The sequence below is a fragment of the Heterodontus francisci genome, chromosome 19 (assembly GCF_036365525.1).
Source record: "Heterodontus francisci isolate sHetFra1 chromosome 19, sHetFra1.hap1, whole genome shotgun sequence".
Classification (NCBI taxonomy): domain Eukaryota; kingdom Metazoa; phylum Chordata; class Chondrichthyes; order Heterodontiformes; family Heterodontidae; genus Heterodontus; species Heterodontus francisci.
In genome coordinates this window covers 55,707,363-55,724,655 of record NC_090389.1, presented here as the reverse complement: position 1 = coordinate 55,724,655, position 17,293 = coordinate 55,707,363, and the positions used below count along the sequence as shown (strand labels likewise).

Sequence of the window (17,293 nt, the reverse complement as noted above, 5' to 3'; positions counted from 1 at the left end):
TGTTCTATTGTTGGTTCCTCAACGTATTGGTCCAGAAAACCATCCCGTATACACACCAAGAATTCCTCCTCTACGGTATTGTGACTAATTTGATTTGCCCAATCTATATGCAGATTAAAGACAACCATAATTACAGATGTTCCTTTATCGCATGCATCTCTAATTTCCTGTTTAATGCCATTCCCAACATCATCACTACAGTTTGGGGGTCTATATACAACCCCCACTAATGTTTTTTGCCCTTTAGTGTTTCTCAGCTCTACCCATACAGATTCCATATCATCAGAGCTAATATCTTTCCTCACTATTGCGTTCATTTCCTCTTTAACCAGCAATGCAACTCCACCACCTTTTGGTTTTTGTCTGTCCTTTCTGAATACTGAATTTCCCTGGATGTTCATTTCCCATCCCTGGTCACTTTGCAGCCATGTCTCCATAATCCCGACTATATCATATCTGTTTACATCTATTTGCGCGATTAATTCATCCACTTTATTGCAAATGCTCCGTGCGTTAAGGCACAAAGCCTTTGCGGTCCTACTTTCCAACTTACTTCCTAGCTCCCTATAGTCTGCTTTTAGGACCTCATCCTTTTTTTTTTTTACCTATGTCGTTTGTACCAATGTGTACCACAACCACTGGCTGTTAACCCTCCCCCTTCAGAATGTCCTGCAACCGCTCTGCGGCATCCTTGACCCTAGCACCAGGGAGGCAACATACCATCCTGGAGTCTCTTTTGCGGCCACAGAAATGCCGATCTATTCCCCTTACAATTTAATCCCCTGTAACTATTGCATTCTCACACTTTTTAATCCTCCCCTGGGCAGCAGGGCCAACCATGGTGCAACGAATTGGGCTGTTGCTGCTTTCACCTGAGAGGCCATTCCCCCCAACAGAATCCAAAGCAGTATACCTGTTTTTTTTTATTCATTCATGGGATGTAGGCGTCACTGGCCAGGCCAGCATTTATTGCCCATCCCTAATTGCCCATGAGAAGGTGGTGATGAGCTGCCTTCTTGAACCGCTGTAGTCTATTTGGGGTAGGTATACCCACAGTGCTGTTAGGAAGGGAGTTCCAGGATTTTGACCCAGTAACAGAGAAGGAACGGCGATATAGTTCCAAGTCAGGATGGTGTGTGACTTAGAGGGGAACTTCCAGGTGGTGGTGTTCCCATGCATTTGCTGCCCTTGTCCTTCTAGTTGGGAGAGGTCGCGGGTTTGGAAGGTGCTGTCTAAGGAGCCTTGGTGCATTGCTGCAGTGCATCTTGTAGATGGTACCCACTGCTGCCACTGTGCGTCAGTGGTGGAGGGAGTGAATGTTTGTAGATGGGGTGCCAATCAAGCGGGCTGCTTTGTTCTGGATGGTGTCGAGCTTCTTGAGAGTTGTTGGAGCTGCACCCATCCAGGCAAGTGGAGAGTATTCCATCACACTCCTGACTTGTGCCTTGTAGATGGTGGACAGGCTTTGGGGCGTCAGGAGGTGAGTTACTCGCCTCAGGATTTCTAGCCTCTGACCTGCTCTTGGAGCCACGGTATTTATATGGCTACTCCAGTTCAGTTTCTGGTAAATGGTAGCCCCTAGGGTGTTGACAGTGGGGGATTCAGCGATGGTAATGCCATTGAATGTCAAGGGGAGATGGTTAGATTCTCTTTTGTTGGAGATGGTCATTGCCTGGCACTTGTGTGGCGCAAATGTTACTTGCCACTTATCAGCCCAAGCCTGGATATTGTCCAGGTCTTGCTGCATTTCTACACGGACTGCTTCAGTATCTGAGGAGTCACGAATGGTGCTGAACATTGTGCAATCATCAGCTTATGATTGAAGGAAGGTCATTGATGAAGCAGCTGAAGATGGTTGGGCCTAGGACACTCCCCTGAGGAACTCCTGCAGTGATGTCCTGGAGCTCAAATGATTGACCTCCAACAACCACAACCATCTTCCTTTGCGCTAGGTATGACTCCAGCCAGTGGAGGGTTTTCCCTCTGATTCCCATTGACCTCAGTTTTGCTCGGGCTCCTTGATGCCATTATCGGTCAAATGCTGCCTTGATGTCAAGGGCAGTCACTCTCCCTCACCTCTTGAGTTCAGCTCTTTTGTCCATGTTTGAACCAAGGCTGTAATGAGGTCAGGAGCTGAGTGGCCTTGGCGGAACCCAAACTGAGCGTCACTGAGCAGGTTATTGCTAAGCAAGTGCTGCTTGATGGCACTGTTGATGACACCTTCCATCACTTTACTGATGATTGAGAGTGGACTGATGGGGCGGTAATTGGCCGGGTTGAACTTGTCCTGCTTTTTGTGTACAGGACATACCTGGGCAATTTTCCACATTGCCGGGTAGATGCCAGTGTTGTAGCTGTACTGGAACAGCTTGGCTAGGGGCGCGGCAAGATCTGGAGCACAGGTCTTCAGTACTATTGCCGAAATATTGTCAGGGCCCATAGCCTTTGCAGTATCCAGTGCCTTCAGTCGTCTCTCGATATCACGCGGAGTGAATCGAATTGGCTGAAGTATGGCATCTGTGATGCTGGGGATTTCAGGAGGAGGCCGAGATGGATCATCAACCCGGCACTTCTGGCTGAAGATTGTTGCAAATGCTTCAGCCTTATCTTTCGCACTGATGTGCTGGGCTCCCCCATCATTGAGGATGGGGATATTTGTGGAGCCACCTCCTCCAGTTAGTTGTTTAATTGTCCACCACCTTTCACGGCTGGATGTGGCAGGACTGTGACAGATCTGATCCGTTGGTTATGGGATCGATTAGCTCCGTCTATCACATGCTGCTTACGCAGTTTGGCATGTAAGTAGTCCTGGGTTGTAGCTTCACCAGGTTGACACCTCAAATTGACGTATGCCCTGGTGCTGCTCCTGGCATGCCCTCCTGCACTCTTCATTGAACCAGGGTTGGTCTCCTGGCTTGATGGTAATGGTACAGTGAGGGATATGCCGGGCCATGAGGTTACAGATTGTGGTTGAGTACAATTCTGCTGCTGCTGATGGCCCACAGCGCCTCATGGATGCCCAGTTTTGCATTGCTAGATCTGTTTCAAATCTATCCCATTTAGTATGGTGATAGTGCTACACAACACAATGGATGGTATCCTCAATGTGAAGGCGGGACTTCGTCTCCACAAGAACTGTGCGGTGGTCACTCCTGCCAATACTGTCATGGACAGAAGCATCTGCGGCAGGCAGATTGGTGAGGACGAGGTCAGGTATGTTTTTCCCTCGTGTTGGTTCCCCCACCACCTGCCGCAGACCCAGTCTAGCAGCTATGGAGTTTTGCAGGAGAATAGCCACAGGAGATTCCTGAACTGCCTGCCTAGTCCTCTTGCTCTGCCTGGTGGTCACCCATTCCCCTCCTGCCTGTAGGGTCTGAACCTGCGGTGTGACCACCTCTCTATACATGCTATCCACGATATTCTCCGTTTCGTGGATGCTCCACAGTGTCCCCAGCTGCCGCTCCAGCTCCGAAACCCGGGCTTCCAGGAGCTGCAGCTGGAGACACTTCCTGCACACATGCTGATCCCAGGCACTGGAATTGTTCCCGGCTTCTGAGATGGAGCACGAGGAGCACACCATGGCTTTGAGCTCTCCTGCCATGATTTAACCCTTTAAATTAAATTAAACCTTCTGGAAGATCTTAATGTCCAATAATATCAGTTACTCTAGGGCCCTTCTTCCCTGGTCCTCAATACTGCAGAACTCCCTAAAAAAAAACACTACTTACTATATTTGAAATAAACTTTAAACTTTTCTTACCTGATATACTTACCCAGGTATTTAGAGCTATTCCCTAACAGCAGTGACTCACCAACCAATCACCTTGCAGCTCTCCTTTGATGTCACTGTTGGCTTTTTTTTTCTCAAAACTCCGGGGTGCTGCCGCTGCACTTTCAAACTCTGTCGGTCTCACTCAGTCTCGCTCCTGCCCACTGCCGCTGCACTTTTAAACTCTGCCGGTCTCACTCAGTCTCGCTCCTTCCTGCTGCCACTGCATTTTTAAACTCTGCCGGTCTCGCTCCCTCCCGCTGCGCTGCTCTTTTAAACTCTGCCAATCTCATTCAGTCTCGCTCCTTCCCGCTGCACTTTTAAACTCTGCCGGTCTCACTCAATCACGTTCCTTCCTGCTGCCACTGCACTTCTAAACTCTGCCAGTCTCATTCAGTCTCGCTCCTTCCGCTGCCGCTGCAGTTTTAAACTCTGCCAGTCTCATAGATAGAGACTCAGTAGTTAGAGAGAAATTATTTCTCTGGCTGGGGAATCTCGGACGAGGAGACATAGCCTAAAAAAAATGAACCTGGCCTTTCAGGAGTGAAGTTAGGAAATACCTCTACATGCAAAGGGTGGTAGGAGTTTGGAACTTTCTTCCACAAATGGCAGTTTGTGCAGGGTCAATTCTTAATTTTAAAATTGAGATTGATAGATTTCTGTTAACCAAAGGGATACAGGGTAAAGTCGGGTATATGGAGTTAGATCACAGATCAGCCATGATCTCACCGAATGGCAGAACAAGCGGTAGGGGCTAAATGGTTTACTCATGTTCTTACGTGAGAAAGTATTTGTAACCTGATTTTATCCAATAGTGCAATGGTTGTAATCTTTTAACTACTCTTGTACAATTTGAATCCTTAAGACAAAAGCACACACACTTGCAGGAAATTGAACACTAGAATTCTAACTGACTAAAGGTTATCTAAAATCCACAGAAATATCAAAAATGTTTTGCTTCTCAAAGACTACCAAAATAGAAAAACAAAATCCATGAACTCAAAGGTAGCAGTGTATCTATTTTTCAGCATGGTGTCATTAGGCACCACATCTGCTCCACTGCTGTAAAAAAAAGTTCCACCTGGCTCTTTCTGGTTTTTGATAATGAGTGAGATAAATCTAATCTACACATCAAATAAAAAGGAAATATCTCCATTTAACCTCGCTGTTTCTCTCTCTATAGATGCTGCCTGGCCTGTTGATTGAATTTGAGCATTTCCTGTTTTTATTTCAGATTCCCCAGCATCCACAGTATTTTGCTCTTATCTTAAATGTACTTTTTCACAACTCACCAGAACATCTTCATTCTCTGTAGGGAACTTCAGCTTTAGGTTGCCAGCTGCAACTAGAACAGCTTTCACTGCACGCATGCCATAGTCATAGTGGAATTGTGATGAAAGCTGCTCCGAACACAACCTATAAGTCATCACTATTTTCACTGACAACGGCTTGGCATTAAGGAAGCCATATGAGTAGAGAGATATTTCAGCTATCAGTGCATAGTTCGGAACCATCATAGCTACTGTCCGGAATAGAACCTGAAAAACATTGAAATTTCAGGTATAGGGATCATCTGTTACAATTGAATCTGCTTCCACCACCCTTTCAGGCAATATATTCCAGATCATAACTCCTCACTGAGTAAAAAGAAATCTCATCTTCCGCAACGTGCCCCCCCCCCCACCCCCGCCCCCCCCCGCCTTGCTTTTTTTTGCCAATTATTTTAAATCAGTGCCCTCATCCCAGTGGAAACAGTTAAGATAATTTAGTAATGTAGCAATATTAGCAACATGTTTATTGTCACAAAATGTGCACCTACAGATATAGTGAAATATTCGGAAAAGGTAACCTTGTTATTTAGATTATTTTAAAAATGAAGCAATTTTATTTTCTGTATGGTATTACAATCAATACTTTTGGCCCAGGCTAATGCCCTAGGGACATTCATAAAAATCTGGAATTGAAAGTGAGTCTCAGTAATGATGCCATGAAACTATGATCAATTGTTGTAGAAACCCATCTGGTTCACTAATGTCCTTTAGGAAAGGAAATCTGCCATCCTTACCTGGTCTGGCCTACATGTAATTCCAGACCCATAGCAATGTGGTTGATTCTTAACTGCCCTGGCAAACCACTCAGTTGTCAAAGGGAAATTCGGGATCGGCAACAAATGCTGGCTTTGCCAGTGACGCCCACATCCCATGAAAGAATAAAATAAACTGACACAAAAGCCCTGATTTTAACTCACTGCATGAAGTGGGCAGTGCGTGATAAGCCCCCATGTGGTTGTGAGCATGATACCTGGTGATATTAACTCCTGGGCCTCATTGCAACATGATTGATGGGCTGTTCAATTGATCAAGAAGGAATCGAACAGCCCATCCACAACACATGCAGTTTTCAGCGAGCCTCAAAGTCCAACTCTTAAAGCAAGGTTGCAAACCTGCTTTGAATTTTTTGTGAACAACTCTGGAAACCAATTGTAACACTAAAGTTGAATCAGAGAGCTGCTCCCTCATTTTCTGATGCCCCTGGAGGCCTGAGTATTGTTTCCCAGTAACAGCAGGAGCATCCCTTAGGCCACACTTGTGGAGAACTGGACAGAGGTGGCCAACAAGGTCCAGCCATCAGCATCACCTGTCAACACTCCTTTCATCTCCTCCCCAACCATTCTCAAAAATTACCTCTCCTCTTTCACATCCTTACAATCACAAGGGCACACTACAACAGCTCACTTTCTCATTCCAAACCTCTTCCTTTGCTCGCTTTACACAATACACTAACATCATTCTTTTATCACATTGTAGCACTTGCACAACTACCAATTCCCCTCATTTTATGTTCCACACACTTGCCTTTACATTCATCACTTCCTCATTCTCATTCTATTTTGCTTCTTCTCAGCACTTATATGCACACATCTCCACTTAACCTTTCAACAGTCACTAACTCTCGCCTCTCTCTGCAAGACAAGGCAGTGTATAAAGTCCAGGGAGAGCATCAGGTCAGAGGGAGAAAGACCCAACATTATAGACCTTACCCAAGCAGAGCAAGGAGCCTTGAAGATTAGTGACTGAGGCAAAGCCATGAACATCGGGAAAGGTGAGTCCAGCGGCTTACCTGAGCAGGTTGTCTGCATATTATTTGGAACCCTTCATTCACCTCAGCAAATATTCAGCAAGCTTCACAACTACAAACAGCGCCTCAAGCTGTCACTTGCTAATATCAAACTTCTTAGTGCCATTCTAACGTTTGTCACTTTCCTCTTTCCTTTGGGTCCTTCTCGGCAGCCAGAGGCTACTGATGAAGACACCTCGAAGAAGGATAATATTCCTGAGGATACATCATAAAGTGCTTCAAGTCTCCCAAGCACCAAGGCATACACTGGCACTCCAATTTGGCTAGATAGTGAGAAAGAGTGGTCTGCTCATAGCAAAACACCCAACAAAAACACACTGCTGCAAGTACTGGTGGCAGGAACAATCCAGGAGAGGCATCACTAGGGGGCGAAGTCTTTTCCCAATTCTGCTGAGTAGGACAGAGATTAAGGCTTCAGAAGCCCAACTATGAAAAAAAACTGCTTGCCTCACACAAGCAATTGCACCAAGTATTTGAAGGTCTCTGTTTACAATATGTTCCATGACAAATCAGTGCTCATAGTTCAACAAGTGCTTTCTAAATTCAAAATGAAACAAAGGCAGTATCCGTAGAAACAGAACAAGTTTAGTGTTGGACAATTAAATTGAAAACAGCAACACTGATACCTCGGAGTGGAAGATATATTTTCAATCGCTTTTTCTAATAAATGTCTTATATCAGCTCCAATGCTGTGAGAAGCACCCGACATATATTCCAGCCACAATTTTAACTTGACCCAGCTGGTGGGAACATGTCAGGTTCAGGAACATCTGTTTTATACCCTGTCTGATGTTACGCTCCTTTAAAATCAATCCCAGAAATAGCTGTAAATCAGGAAATGGAAAAGAGGGAGGAACTCAAGAAAACTATAATCACCAGGGAAGTGGTACTGAACAAATTGCTGGAGCTGCCAACTGACAAGTCCTTGGGTCCTGATGGACTTCATCCTAGTGTCTTAAAAGAAGTGGCTAGTGAGATAGTTGATGCATTGGTTTTAATTTTCCAAAATTCCCTAGATTTGGGGAAGGTTCCATTAGATTGGAAAATAGCAAATTAACTCCTTTATTCAAAAAGAGAGGGAGACAGAAAGCAGGAAACTACAGGCCAGTTAGCTTAACATCTGTCTTAAGAAAAATGTTAGAAGCTATTATGAAAGACTTTATTGCAGGGCACCTAGAAAAATTCAAGATAATCAGGCAGAGTCAACATCATTTTGTGAAATTATGTTTCACCAATTTATTGGAGTTCTTTGAAGAAGTAACATGTGCTGTGGATAAGGGGAACCGGTGGATGTACTGTACTTGGATTTTCAGAAGGCATTTGATAAGGTACCACATCAAATGTTATTGCAGAAAAAACTCATGGTGTGGGGGGTAACATATTGGCATGGATAGAAGATGGACTAATACCTGGAATGGGCAGGTTGTCTTATGAGGAAAGGTTGGACAGGCTAGGCTTATATCTACTGGAGTTTAGAAGAGTAAGAGGTGACTTGATGGAAACATACAAGATCCTGAGGGGTCTTGACAGGGTGGATGTGGAAAGGATGCCTTGTGGGAGAATCTAGAACAAGGGGTCATTATTTAAATATAAGGGGTCGCACATTTAAGAAAGAGATAAGGAGAAATTTTTCTCTGAGGGTTGTGAATCTTTGGAACTCTTTTCCTCAGAGGCAGTGGAAGCAGAATATTTTTAAGGCAGAGGTAGATAGATTCTTGATAAGCAAGGGGGTGAAAGGTTATTGGGGGTAGGCGGGAATGTGGAGTCGAGATTACAATCAGATCAGCCATGATCTTATTGAATGGCAGAGCAGGCTTGAGGGGCCGAGTGGCCAACTCCTGCACCTAATTCGTATGTTCATATGCTCTTACAGAGCGTAATATTAGACAGGGTGTAAAATGGGCATCCAACCCAAATCTGACACGTTTCCTCCCCGGCAGTTTAGGTTACAATCAGGGATTCAGTCTCCCCGCAACCCCTCCCCCCACAACCCCCACAGAGAACAAAGGCTGATTTTGTCCCCTTACCACCTTATTCATGAAGCAGACCGTGTCCACTTGCAGCAAGACCTGGACGACATTCAGGCTTAGGCTGATAAGTCGCAAGTAACATTTGTGCCACACAAGTGCCATTACTATTATCAAATACCCCACCATCAACATCATTGGGGGGTCATCATTGACCAGAATCTTAGCTGGACCAGCCACATAAATACTGTGGCTACAAGAACAGTTCAGAGGCTGAGTTTTCTGTGGTTACTGGCTCACCTAACTTCCCAAAGCTTTTCAACCATCTACAAGGCACAAGTCAAGAGTGCGATGTAATACTCTCCTCTTGCCTAGGTGAATGCAGCTCCAACAACAGACAAGAAGCACAACACCATCTAGGACAAAGAAACCAGCTTAAGCAGCACCCCATCAACCACCTTAAACCTTCACTTCCTCCACCACCAGTGCACCTTGGATGGAGTTTGTACCATTTACAAAATGCACTGCAACAATTTGCCAAGGCATCTTTGGTAGCACCTCCCAAACCCACGACCTCTACTACCTAGAATGGAAAGGGCAGCAAGCACATGGGAACACCACTACCTCCAAGTTCCCCTCCTGACCTGGAAATATATCACGCTTCTTTCATTGTCACTATGTCAAAATCCTGGAACTCCCTCCCTAACTGCAATATGGGAGTACATTCACCACACGGACTGTGTTGTATGATTGCCTTTAAGAGTGATGTCCCTTTAAGATCTTAGTATGCTAATTAGCTAAGAACCAGGATATAGTCATATGACTCGAAGCCAGAGTCACTCTGCAATTGTAACACCTAAAGGAAGGTTCTGTAAATAGTTTGCTCTGCACTGTACATAATAGTCTAGCTGTAATAAAGCTGTTTGAGGTCTTCAACATAACTGGACTCCACGCATCTCATTTATGTTGCATCAGACAACATAAAGAACTTATTACAAACTGCAGCAATTTAAAGCGGCTCACCACCACTTTCTCAAGGGCACTTAGAGATGGACAACAAATGCTAGCCTTGCCAGCAACATTCACATCCCATGAATGAATTTTTAAAAACTATCTATGCCTGTAAATGGGACAATAACAAGACAAAAACCAGAAAAATAAATTGCCTATTTACAATTGGAGGTGCAACTGTTTAGATGGCAACATTCCCTCTGGAAACAAAATAAAATATTCAAATGCAGTCTACTGACATTTTCAGGACTGCAACACCATTTTCATATCAATTAGACCAGTTGGGCTGAATGGCCTGTTTCTGTGCTGTGCATTCTATGTAATTCTATGTAAAGACAACATTCCTGGACTTCTCTGAGGACCATAAGAAGGAGCTGCACTTCACCAGGGACACTGTTTCAGAGTTTTGTTGATTCCTGCAGCAAGATTTGCAACCCACTATTGCTGCTTGTTGCAGTCAAATGCTACTCTTTGCCTCTGGCTCTTTCCAGACTTCAAAAGGGAATAACAATTCTATTAGTCAGTCTGCAACCTGTTCTCAATAATCAAGTAATTGATGAAATTTCATTACATTCCCCAGGATAGGGGCTCTAGGGTTCACAAAGATCACAGTGTTCCCTCAAGTTCAGGACATCACTGAGGGCACCCACATTGTGCTGCGGGCTCCTTCAACAAATTCAATGCTTTCACAAGTCACACCCCTCGGTTAATGTGCAGCCCTGTCTCTGATTACTAGCAGTGCATCAGGCATGTCTATGCCCATTTTCCTAGCAGCTACCATGATACAATTCATATTGAGGTAATCCTCCATCCCCCCACTTCTTTCCTCTGCACAGTAAATGAGAGGTTGGTAGTTTGGAGGCAAGGGTTATCTCTTGCACATTTGGCTTATGACTCCTATCAGGAACTCATTCTCGGTGATCAAACTTTGCTACAATCTGATCCATGGTTTAACTAGAGCCCTCATCAAACGGCAGCCAGAAATAGCAACTAAGCCAGCAACTAACCTTTAAGTACTGCATGCAAATAAAATAATGTGTACCTTCAAATTGTCAGGCAGTTCCGAGCGGCCTGCATATCCTGGATTCATTGTAATAGCAACAAAACAATTCGGATTCAGTCGTAGTTCAGTCCCCTCAAAGATAAAGACCTCAAGATTGCTTTGGATTGCTCTTTGGATGCAAAGGATCTGCTGAGCCACAACAGATAACACTTCCAGCTCAATACGATTAAATTCGTCGAAGCATGCCCAGGCACCTGAGGAGGCCAGTCCTTTAAAAAACTGAAGAGAATAAAAAAAGTTTCTCACAGCTATTATATTTTATTGAATATGCTACATATTTTGTCAGAACTACTACAAAGTTGAAATGTATTAAGTACTTGAAATGTTAAATGAAAATGGAGCAATAGCCACTCCACAATAAAAGAGTAAAATTGGTCAGCTAATCAAATACTGGAGAGCTTTCCAATGTCCGCTTGGTTTTATTGATTGCACTCTCACTCTGGGTCAGAAAAGTATGGGTTAAAACCCACAGTTTAGGGGCGTGAGCAAAATCAACACTGATATTCCAATTTAGTACTACTGGACTATTGGACATGCCATCCTTCAGATGAAAATATTAAACTGAGGTTCTGCGAGGTTTAGGAGAACATTTGGGATCCCACAACATTGTTCAAAGAAGAGCAACGAGCTTGATGTGCTGGCCAATATTCTTCTCTTAACCAAAATCATCAAAAATGGATTAATTGGTAATTCACCTCATTGCTATTTATGGGATCTTCTTGTGCATATGGTTGCAATGTTTAGCTACACAGCAACAGTCACTACACTTCAAAGTAATTGTATAGGAAGTGCTTTGGAATATTTCTAAGGTGCTATAAGCAAATCTTTGTTTCACAAACAAATGAAGCTTTGGCAACAGTTTGGTCTCCCAGACACTGTTACATAATCTAAAATTCAAACTTTAATGAGCTTCAACTACATCATGAGTAGGTTTCTAAATAATCAGTTACTTTTCCCATAGCAATGTAGTCCAGTCCATCAGAGCAGTTGAAGACCACACATTGTACAGCAACTGCTTTTGCCAAGTCTTTAACTGATTCTGTCTTGCCTGTCCCTGCAGGGCCTTCAGGAGCTCCACCCAAGTTCAGAAAAAAAGCTCCAATCTGTCGGAAGAAAGTGATATTGTCAAAGATTTCTCCGCAACTTCCCTGAATAATATACATAAAAAAAGGTTTCCTGTACCAACTATCTTTTAAACTCCATTTTGTGGCGTAATTAGTGGACAATCAGTACATAATCATATCCATCCATTATCTTCAGATTAAATCACAATGGGCTGGATTTTAAAAGCAGCTCGTGCCGCACGCCAAAGAGCCACCACGATCTTAAGCGTGGTGGCTCATTTAAATAGCTGGGTCGGCCCACCTCCCCCAATCACGTGGAGGGGGCGGGCTGTCTACCCCCCCAGCAATGGTGTCAGCTGCCTGTGTGCAGGCGTTGCTGCCATTTTTAAAGGGCAGCCAGCCCTGCCGACATATTTAAATTTATAAAGAAAGATCCCTCAAAATTAATTAAACATTTTATGCCCCTTTCCCACACCCCCAAAAAACAATTACAACAACTATCTGCCCCTTCCCCCCACCAAAACACTTACCTTTTACATCTGACCTTCCCCCCTCCAAAAAATGTTCAATCCTTCCCACCATCCTCTACACCCATTACGTGTATTTGGCCCAGTCTCCCATCCCCGCACTGGCAAACTTACCTCCTCCCCCGTCACCACCAGTGTGGTGCCTCGTTTCCCTGGATGGAGATCTGAAGGTGCGGAAGTGCTGGTTGCCACACTGAAGATCGTGGCGGGCCCTCAACACCTCAGGTAAGTATGTTTACATTTATTAATTTCATTAATTTGAATATTTAAATTGTGGTCCCGTTGCCCAGTGGCAGGGGGGCCACCTTAGAGCCTTGCTGTCACCGCAAGGATTAGACCAGGCCCTCAAGGTGTCGAGGTCCGTGGCGGGCCTCATCTGGAGCCGTCCTTAGGCCCCCTGCCATGGAACACGACGCCTGGGGGAGAACAAAATCCAGCCCTATGTGCTTAAATTTTAATCATTCACATGAAAAATCTGCAAGTAACAATATCGAAAGAATATATATAAGGCAATGGATTATGGAAAATCATCAACTAGCCAAGGTCATGTAACTCATGAGCCTCTGTTGGGTCAATCATAACAAGTGGTTTATTTTTCATATTCCATCACTATAGCAGCATCTATTTTGTTTCCAGAATATGTTGATGAATATTTTCCTTTCCTTGCTAATTGTGAATATATAAGCATGAGTATGAAGCATGGAACAAATTAGAATAAAAATTATTTGTTGATCTTGGGGGTATCAGCGATGGTAATGCTGTTGAATCTAAGAGGAGATATTTAGATTCTCTCTTGTTGGAGATGGTCATTGCCTGGCACTTGTGTGGTGGGAATGTTACTTGCCACTTATGTTGTCCAGGTCTTGCTGCATGTGGGCACAGACTGCTACAATATCTGAGAAGTGCCATCATCAGTGAACATCCCCACTTCTGTCCTCATGTTGGAGGGAAGGTCATTGATGAAGCAGCTGAAGATGGTTGGGCCTGGGACACTACCCTGAGCAACTCCTGCAGCGATGTTCTGGGGCTTAGATGTTCGGCTCCAACAACCACAACCATCATCCTTTGTGCTATATATGACTCCAACCAGTGGAGAGTTTTCTTCCTGATTCCCATTGAATTCAAATTTGCTATGGTTCCTTGATGCCACACTTGGTCAAATGTTACCTTGATGTCAATGGCAGTCACTCTCACCTCACCTCTGGAATCCTTTGTTCATGTTTGGACCAAGGCTGTAATGAGGTCTAGAGCCAAGTGGCCCTGGCAGAATCCAAACTCAGCGTCAGCGAGCAAGTTATTGCCGTGTAAGTGCTGCTTCATAGCGCTGACAACAACCCATTTCATCACTTTGCTGATGATTGAGGGTAGAATGATGAGGCAGTAATTGGCTAGATTGGATTTGTCCTGCTTTTTGCAGACTGAACATACCTGGTCAGTTTTCTCCGTTGTCGGGCAGATGTCATTGTTGTAGCGGTACTGGAACAGCTTGGCTATAGTGGCACGCCTCGTTCTAGAGCACAAGTCTTCAGTACTACTGCCAGGATGTTTCAGGGCCCATAGCCTATGTTGTATCCAGTGCCTTCAACTGTTTCTTGATATCACGAGCAGTGAATCAAACTGACTAAAGACTGGCATCTGTGATGTTGGGGACCTCAGGAGGAGGTCATAACAAAATGATTTGAAAAGCTGCCTTGAAGAGATAAATTATATTTTCTTGCGGTTATTCTTATTAATTGGAAACTAATAGGGTAGGTTCTATCTGCTATTATTGTTGTTATTGATTGTAGGGTTGAAAATACATGGGTCACGATTACAGCAGTTACACCTGGGTCATGTCCACTGGTGGAGCTCCAGCAGTGACCCCAACCAAAGTTTGAGGGGTCAGTGGGATGGCACCTCATCAGCAAGGGACAGGTGAGGACAATCACTATTTTGAGCACTGCTCCACTGCTTGCCTGCCCATGGCAGGCAAAGGTTCTGCTCGCTGTCCACTCTGGAAAATGGGATTTCCCCAGCCCCCTCACTAACCATGATCTGAATATATAATATATATATTATATATTATATTATATATTTGCTTTTAAGTTTATTCGGCAGTCCAGACCACTTTCCTAGCCTGCACCCTACCAGTGAGGCACATATTATCTCTTCCGTAGGCCAGTGCGTCTTGACTCCCCTCTATTAAGCTAAAGGAACATGAACTCCCAGTGTAAAGATAATTTGTGCTAGTCCCATCCTCATGCTGTCATTTGTCTTGCAAGCGGCAGACAGAGCAGCAATGCAAATTAGAAACTTCCAGAAAAGGTGCACATCTGATGCAACTGGATCTCTGGTTTCAGCAGGCTCCAGCTGAAGTTACAGGAGAAGACTGACAAAAGCCCCAAGAAATTTTGACCTCTGTATCTTATAATTACAACTTTGTAATAAAGATAAACTAAATTTAGATAAACAACAACTCTCTCTAGTCCATGTTTAAGAACTTACCAATGTACGGTAGCATCGGTCTGTCAGTGGGGTAATCACCAGTCGTGGTGAGTTACCTAGATACTCATAAGCATATTTTACATTGCAGTTGATGATGTGAACACGGACATTCTCATCTTTCCAGTAATACCGAAGTTGAGCAAGCCACTGGAAGTCAGTCTCATTTGAGACCCCTGTTTGAAAGAATTGTTAAATTTAATCATATACATAAAATACAAAATAAAGCAAAAGAAAAAAAGACTTGCATTTCTATAGTGCCTTGCACAAACTCAGGACGTCCCAGAGCACTTTACAGGCAATGAAGTACTTTTGAAGTATAGTCACTTTTATAACTGGTAGTAAGAATAGAAAAGCAGAATATTTTTTAAAAGGCATGAAACTTGTAAATGTTGATGTTCAGAGGGACTTGGGTGTACTCGTACAAGGAACACAGAAAATCAACATGCAGGTACAGCAAGTAATTAGGAAGGCAAATGGCATATTGGCCTTTATTGCAAGAGGCTGCAGTACAAGAATAAGGAAATCTTGCTACAATTATACATGTCTTTGGTGAGCCCAGACCTGCAGTACTGTGCGCCATTTTGGTCTCCATATTTAAGGAAGAATATACTTGCATTGGAGGGGGTACAGCGAAGGTCCACTAGATTAGTTCCTGGAATAACAGGGTTGTCCTCTGATGAGAGGCTGAGTAAATTGGATCTATACTCTCTGAAGTATAGAATGAGAAGTGATCTCATTGAAGCATACAAGATTCTGACATGGCTTTATAGGCTAGACACTGAGAGGTTGTTTCTCTTGGCTGAGGAATCTAGAACATGGGGTCACAGTCTCAGGATAAAGGGCTGATCATTTAGGCCTGAGATGAGGAGAAATTTCTTCGCTCAAAGGGTTGTGAATCTTTGCAATTGTCTACCCCAGAAGTTGTGGAGGCTCCATTGTTGAATATATTTGAGGCTGAGATAGACAGATTTTTGGTCTCTCAGGAAATCAAAGAATATGGGGAGCCGGTGGGAAAGTGGAGTTGAGGCTGATGATCAGCCAGGATCATACTGAATGTTGAAGTAGGCTTGATGGACCTACTCCTGCTCCTATTTCTTCTGTTATATAATACAGAAAACGCGGCAGCCAATTTGCACACAGCAAGCTCCCACAAACAGTAATGCGATATTGACCAGATAATCTGTTCTTATATGTTGATTGAGGGATAAATATTGACCAGGACACCAGCGATAGCTCCTCTATTCTTCTACGGACTCGTGCTGTGGAATCTTTTATCTCCACCTCAGAGAGCAAACTGGCCCTCAGTTTAACGTCTCATCCGAAAGATGGCACCTCCAACACTGCAGCACACCCTCCGTACTGCACTAGAATGTCAGCCTAGATTTTTGTGCTCGAGTCCCTGAAGTGGGACGTGAGCTCACAACCTTCTGACTCAGATGCGAGAGTGCTACCAACTGAGCCATGGTTCATAATCAATGAAATTTATCTTCTCTAAGTGACATTCATGTTCATTTACTAATTTTAGGATAACCTGCTGAATACCTTGTTTAATCATGCCATCAACAACATCTCTGGCATGTACATCAATGGTTACCAAGGCACCAAGTGTTGTACGGGTCTGTTTGGAAAGTTTCCCTCTCACCAGCTCCACAATATCATTTAGTTGTTTTTGAAGTTTAACACTATATTTTTTGAGGCCCTAAGAAACAATAAAAAGCACAGATGGTTAACATTTCTGAAAGCTGGTCCTGTAATTTGTTTGGTGGACTTTGCCCAAGCAAACAACACCTGGAACCATACACCGTTTCCTGGCAACAAAGTGAATAGACATCCTATTTCCAAACATCAGTCAAATGCCAAACCTCTAAGCTACTTTTGTTGTGTAATATCTTAGGAATTCTTTTTTCTAAATTGCTCAAGCCCAGTGGGATCACTTGAATTGTACTTGCATCTTAATTGAGTTAGGGCCATATAAAACTATTTTGAGTTCTCAAAGCTACATCCTGGTTGTAAGCAAGCAGGTAATGTTAGCAAACCATCTGTACTCTGCAAATAACTTTATTCCCAGAAATTATCCAAAGTAAGGCACAACAAGGCTCTTTACATGAATATTTATATAAAAAACAGTTACTGTCAGGCTTTCTCCCAAAACTTTTATCTTGTGTGCACAGTAACTTGTTCAATTTACCATTGGCATAAACTTCAGCTAATAAAGACACTGCTGTGTGAAATCGATTACTTTGTCCATTAATCTCCATCCTTGTTGAAAT

At 43.7% G+C, this 17,293-nt stretch overlaps 1 protein-coding gene across 5 annotated transcripts in view; it reads right to left on the bottom strand.

The window, feature by feature from the left end:
* Positions 1 to 17,293, bottom strand: part of dnah12 (dynein, axonemal, heavy chain 12) — a 379,348-nt gene that overhangs the window by 210,795 nt on the left and 151,260 nt on the right. For all 5 annotated transcript variants that reach the window (XM_068051688.1, XM_068051689.1, XM_068051690.1 and 2 more), the window contains 5 exons: positions 16,566 to 16,722; positions 15,024 to 15,196; positions 11,899 to 12,051; positions 10,928 to 11,167; positions 5,062 to 5,307 (listed from right to left, as the gene is read on the bottom strand). In XM_068051688.1, coding sequence (XP_067907789.1) covers positions 5,062 to 5,307; positions 10,928 to 11,167; positions 11,899 to 12,051; positions 15,024 to 15,196; positions 16,566 to 16,722 — 969 coding nt within the window. The remainder of the gene's footprint in view (positions 1 to 5,061; positions 5,308 to 10,927; positions 11,168 to 11,898; positions 12,052 to 15,023; positions 15,197 to 16,565; positions 16,723 to 17,293) is intronic.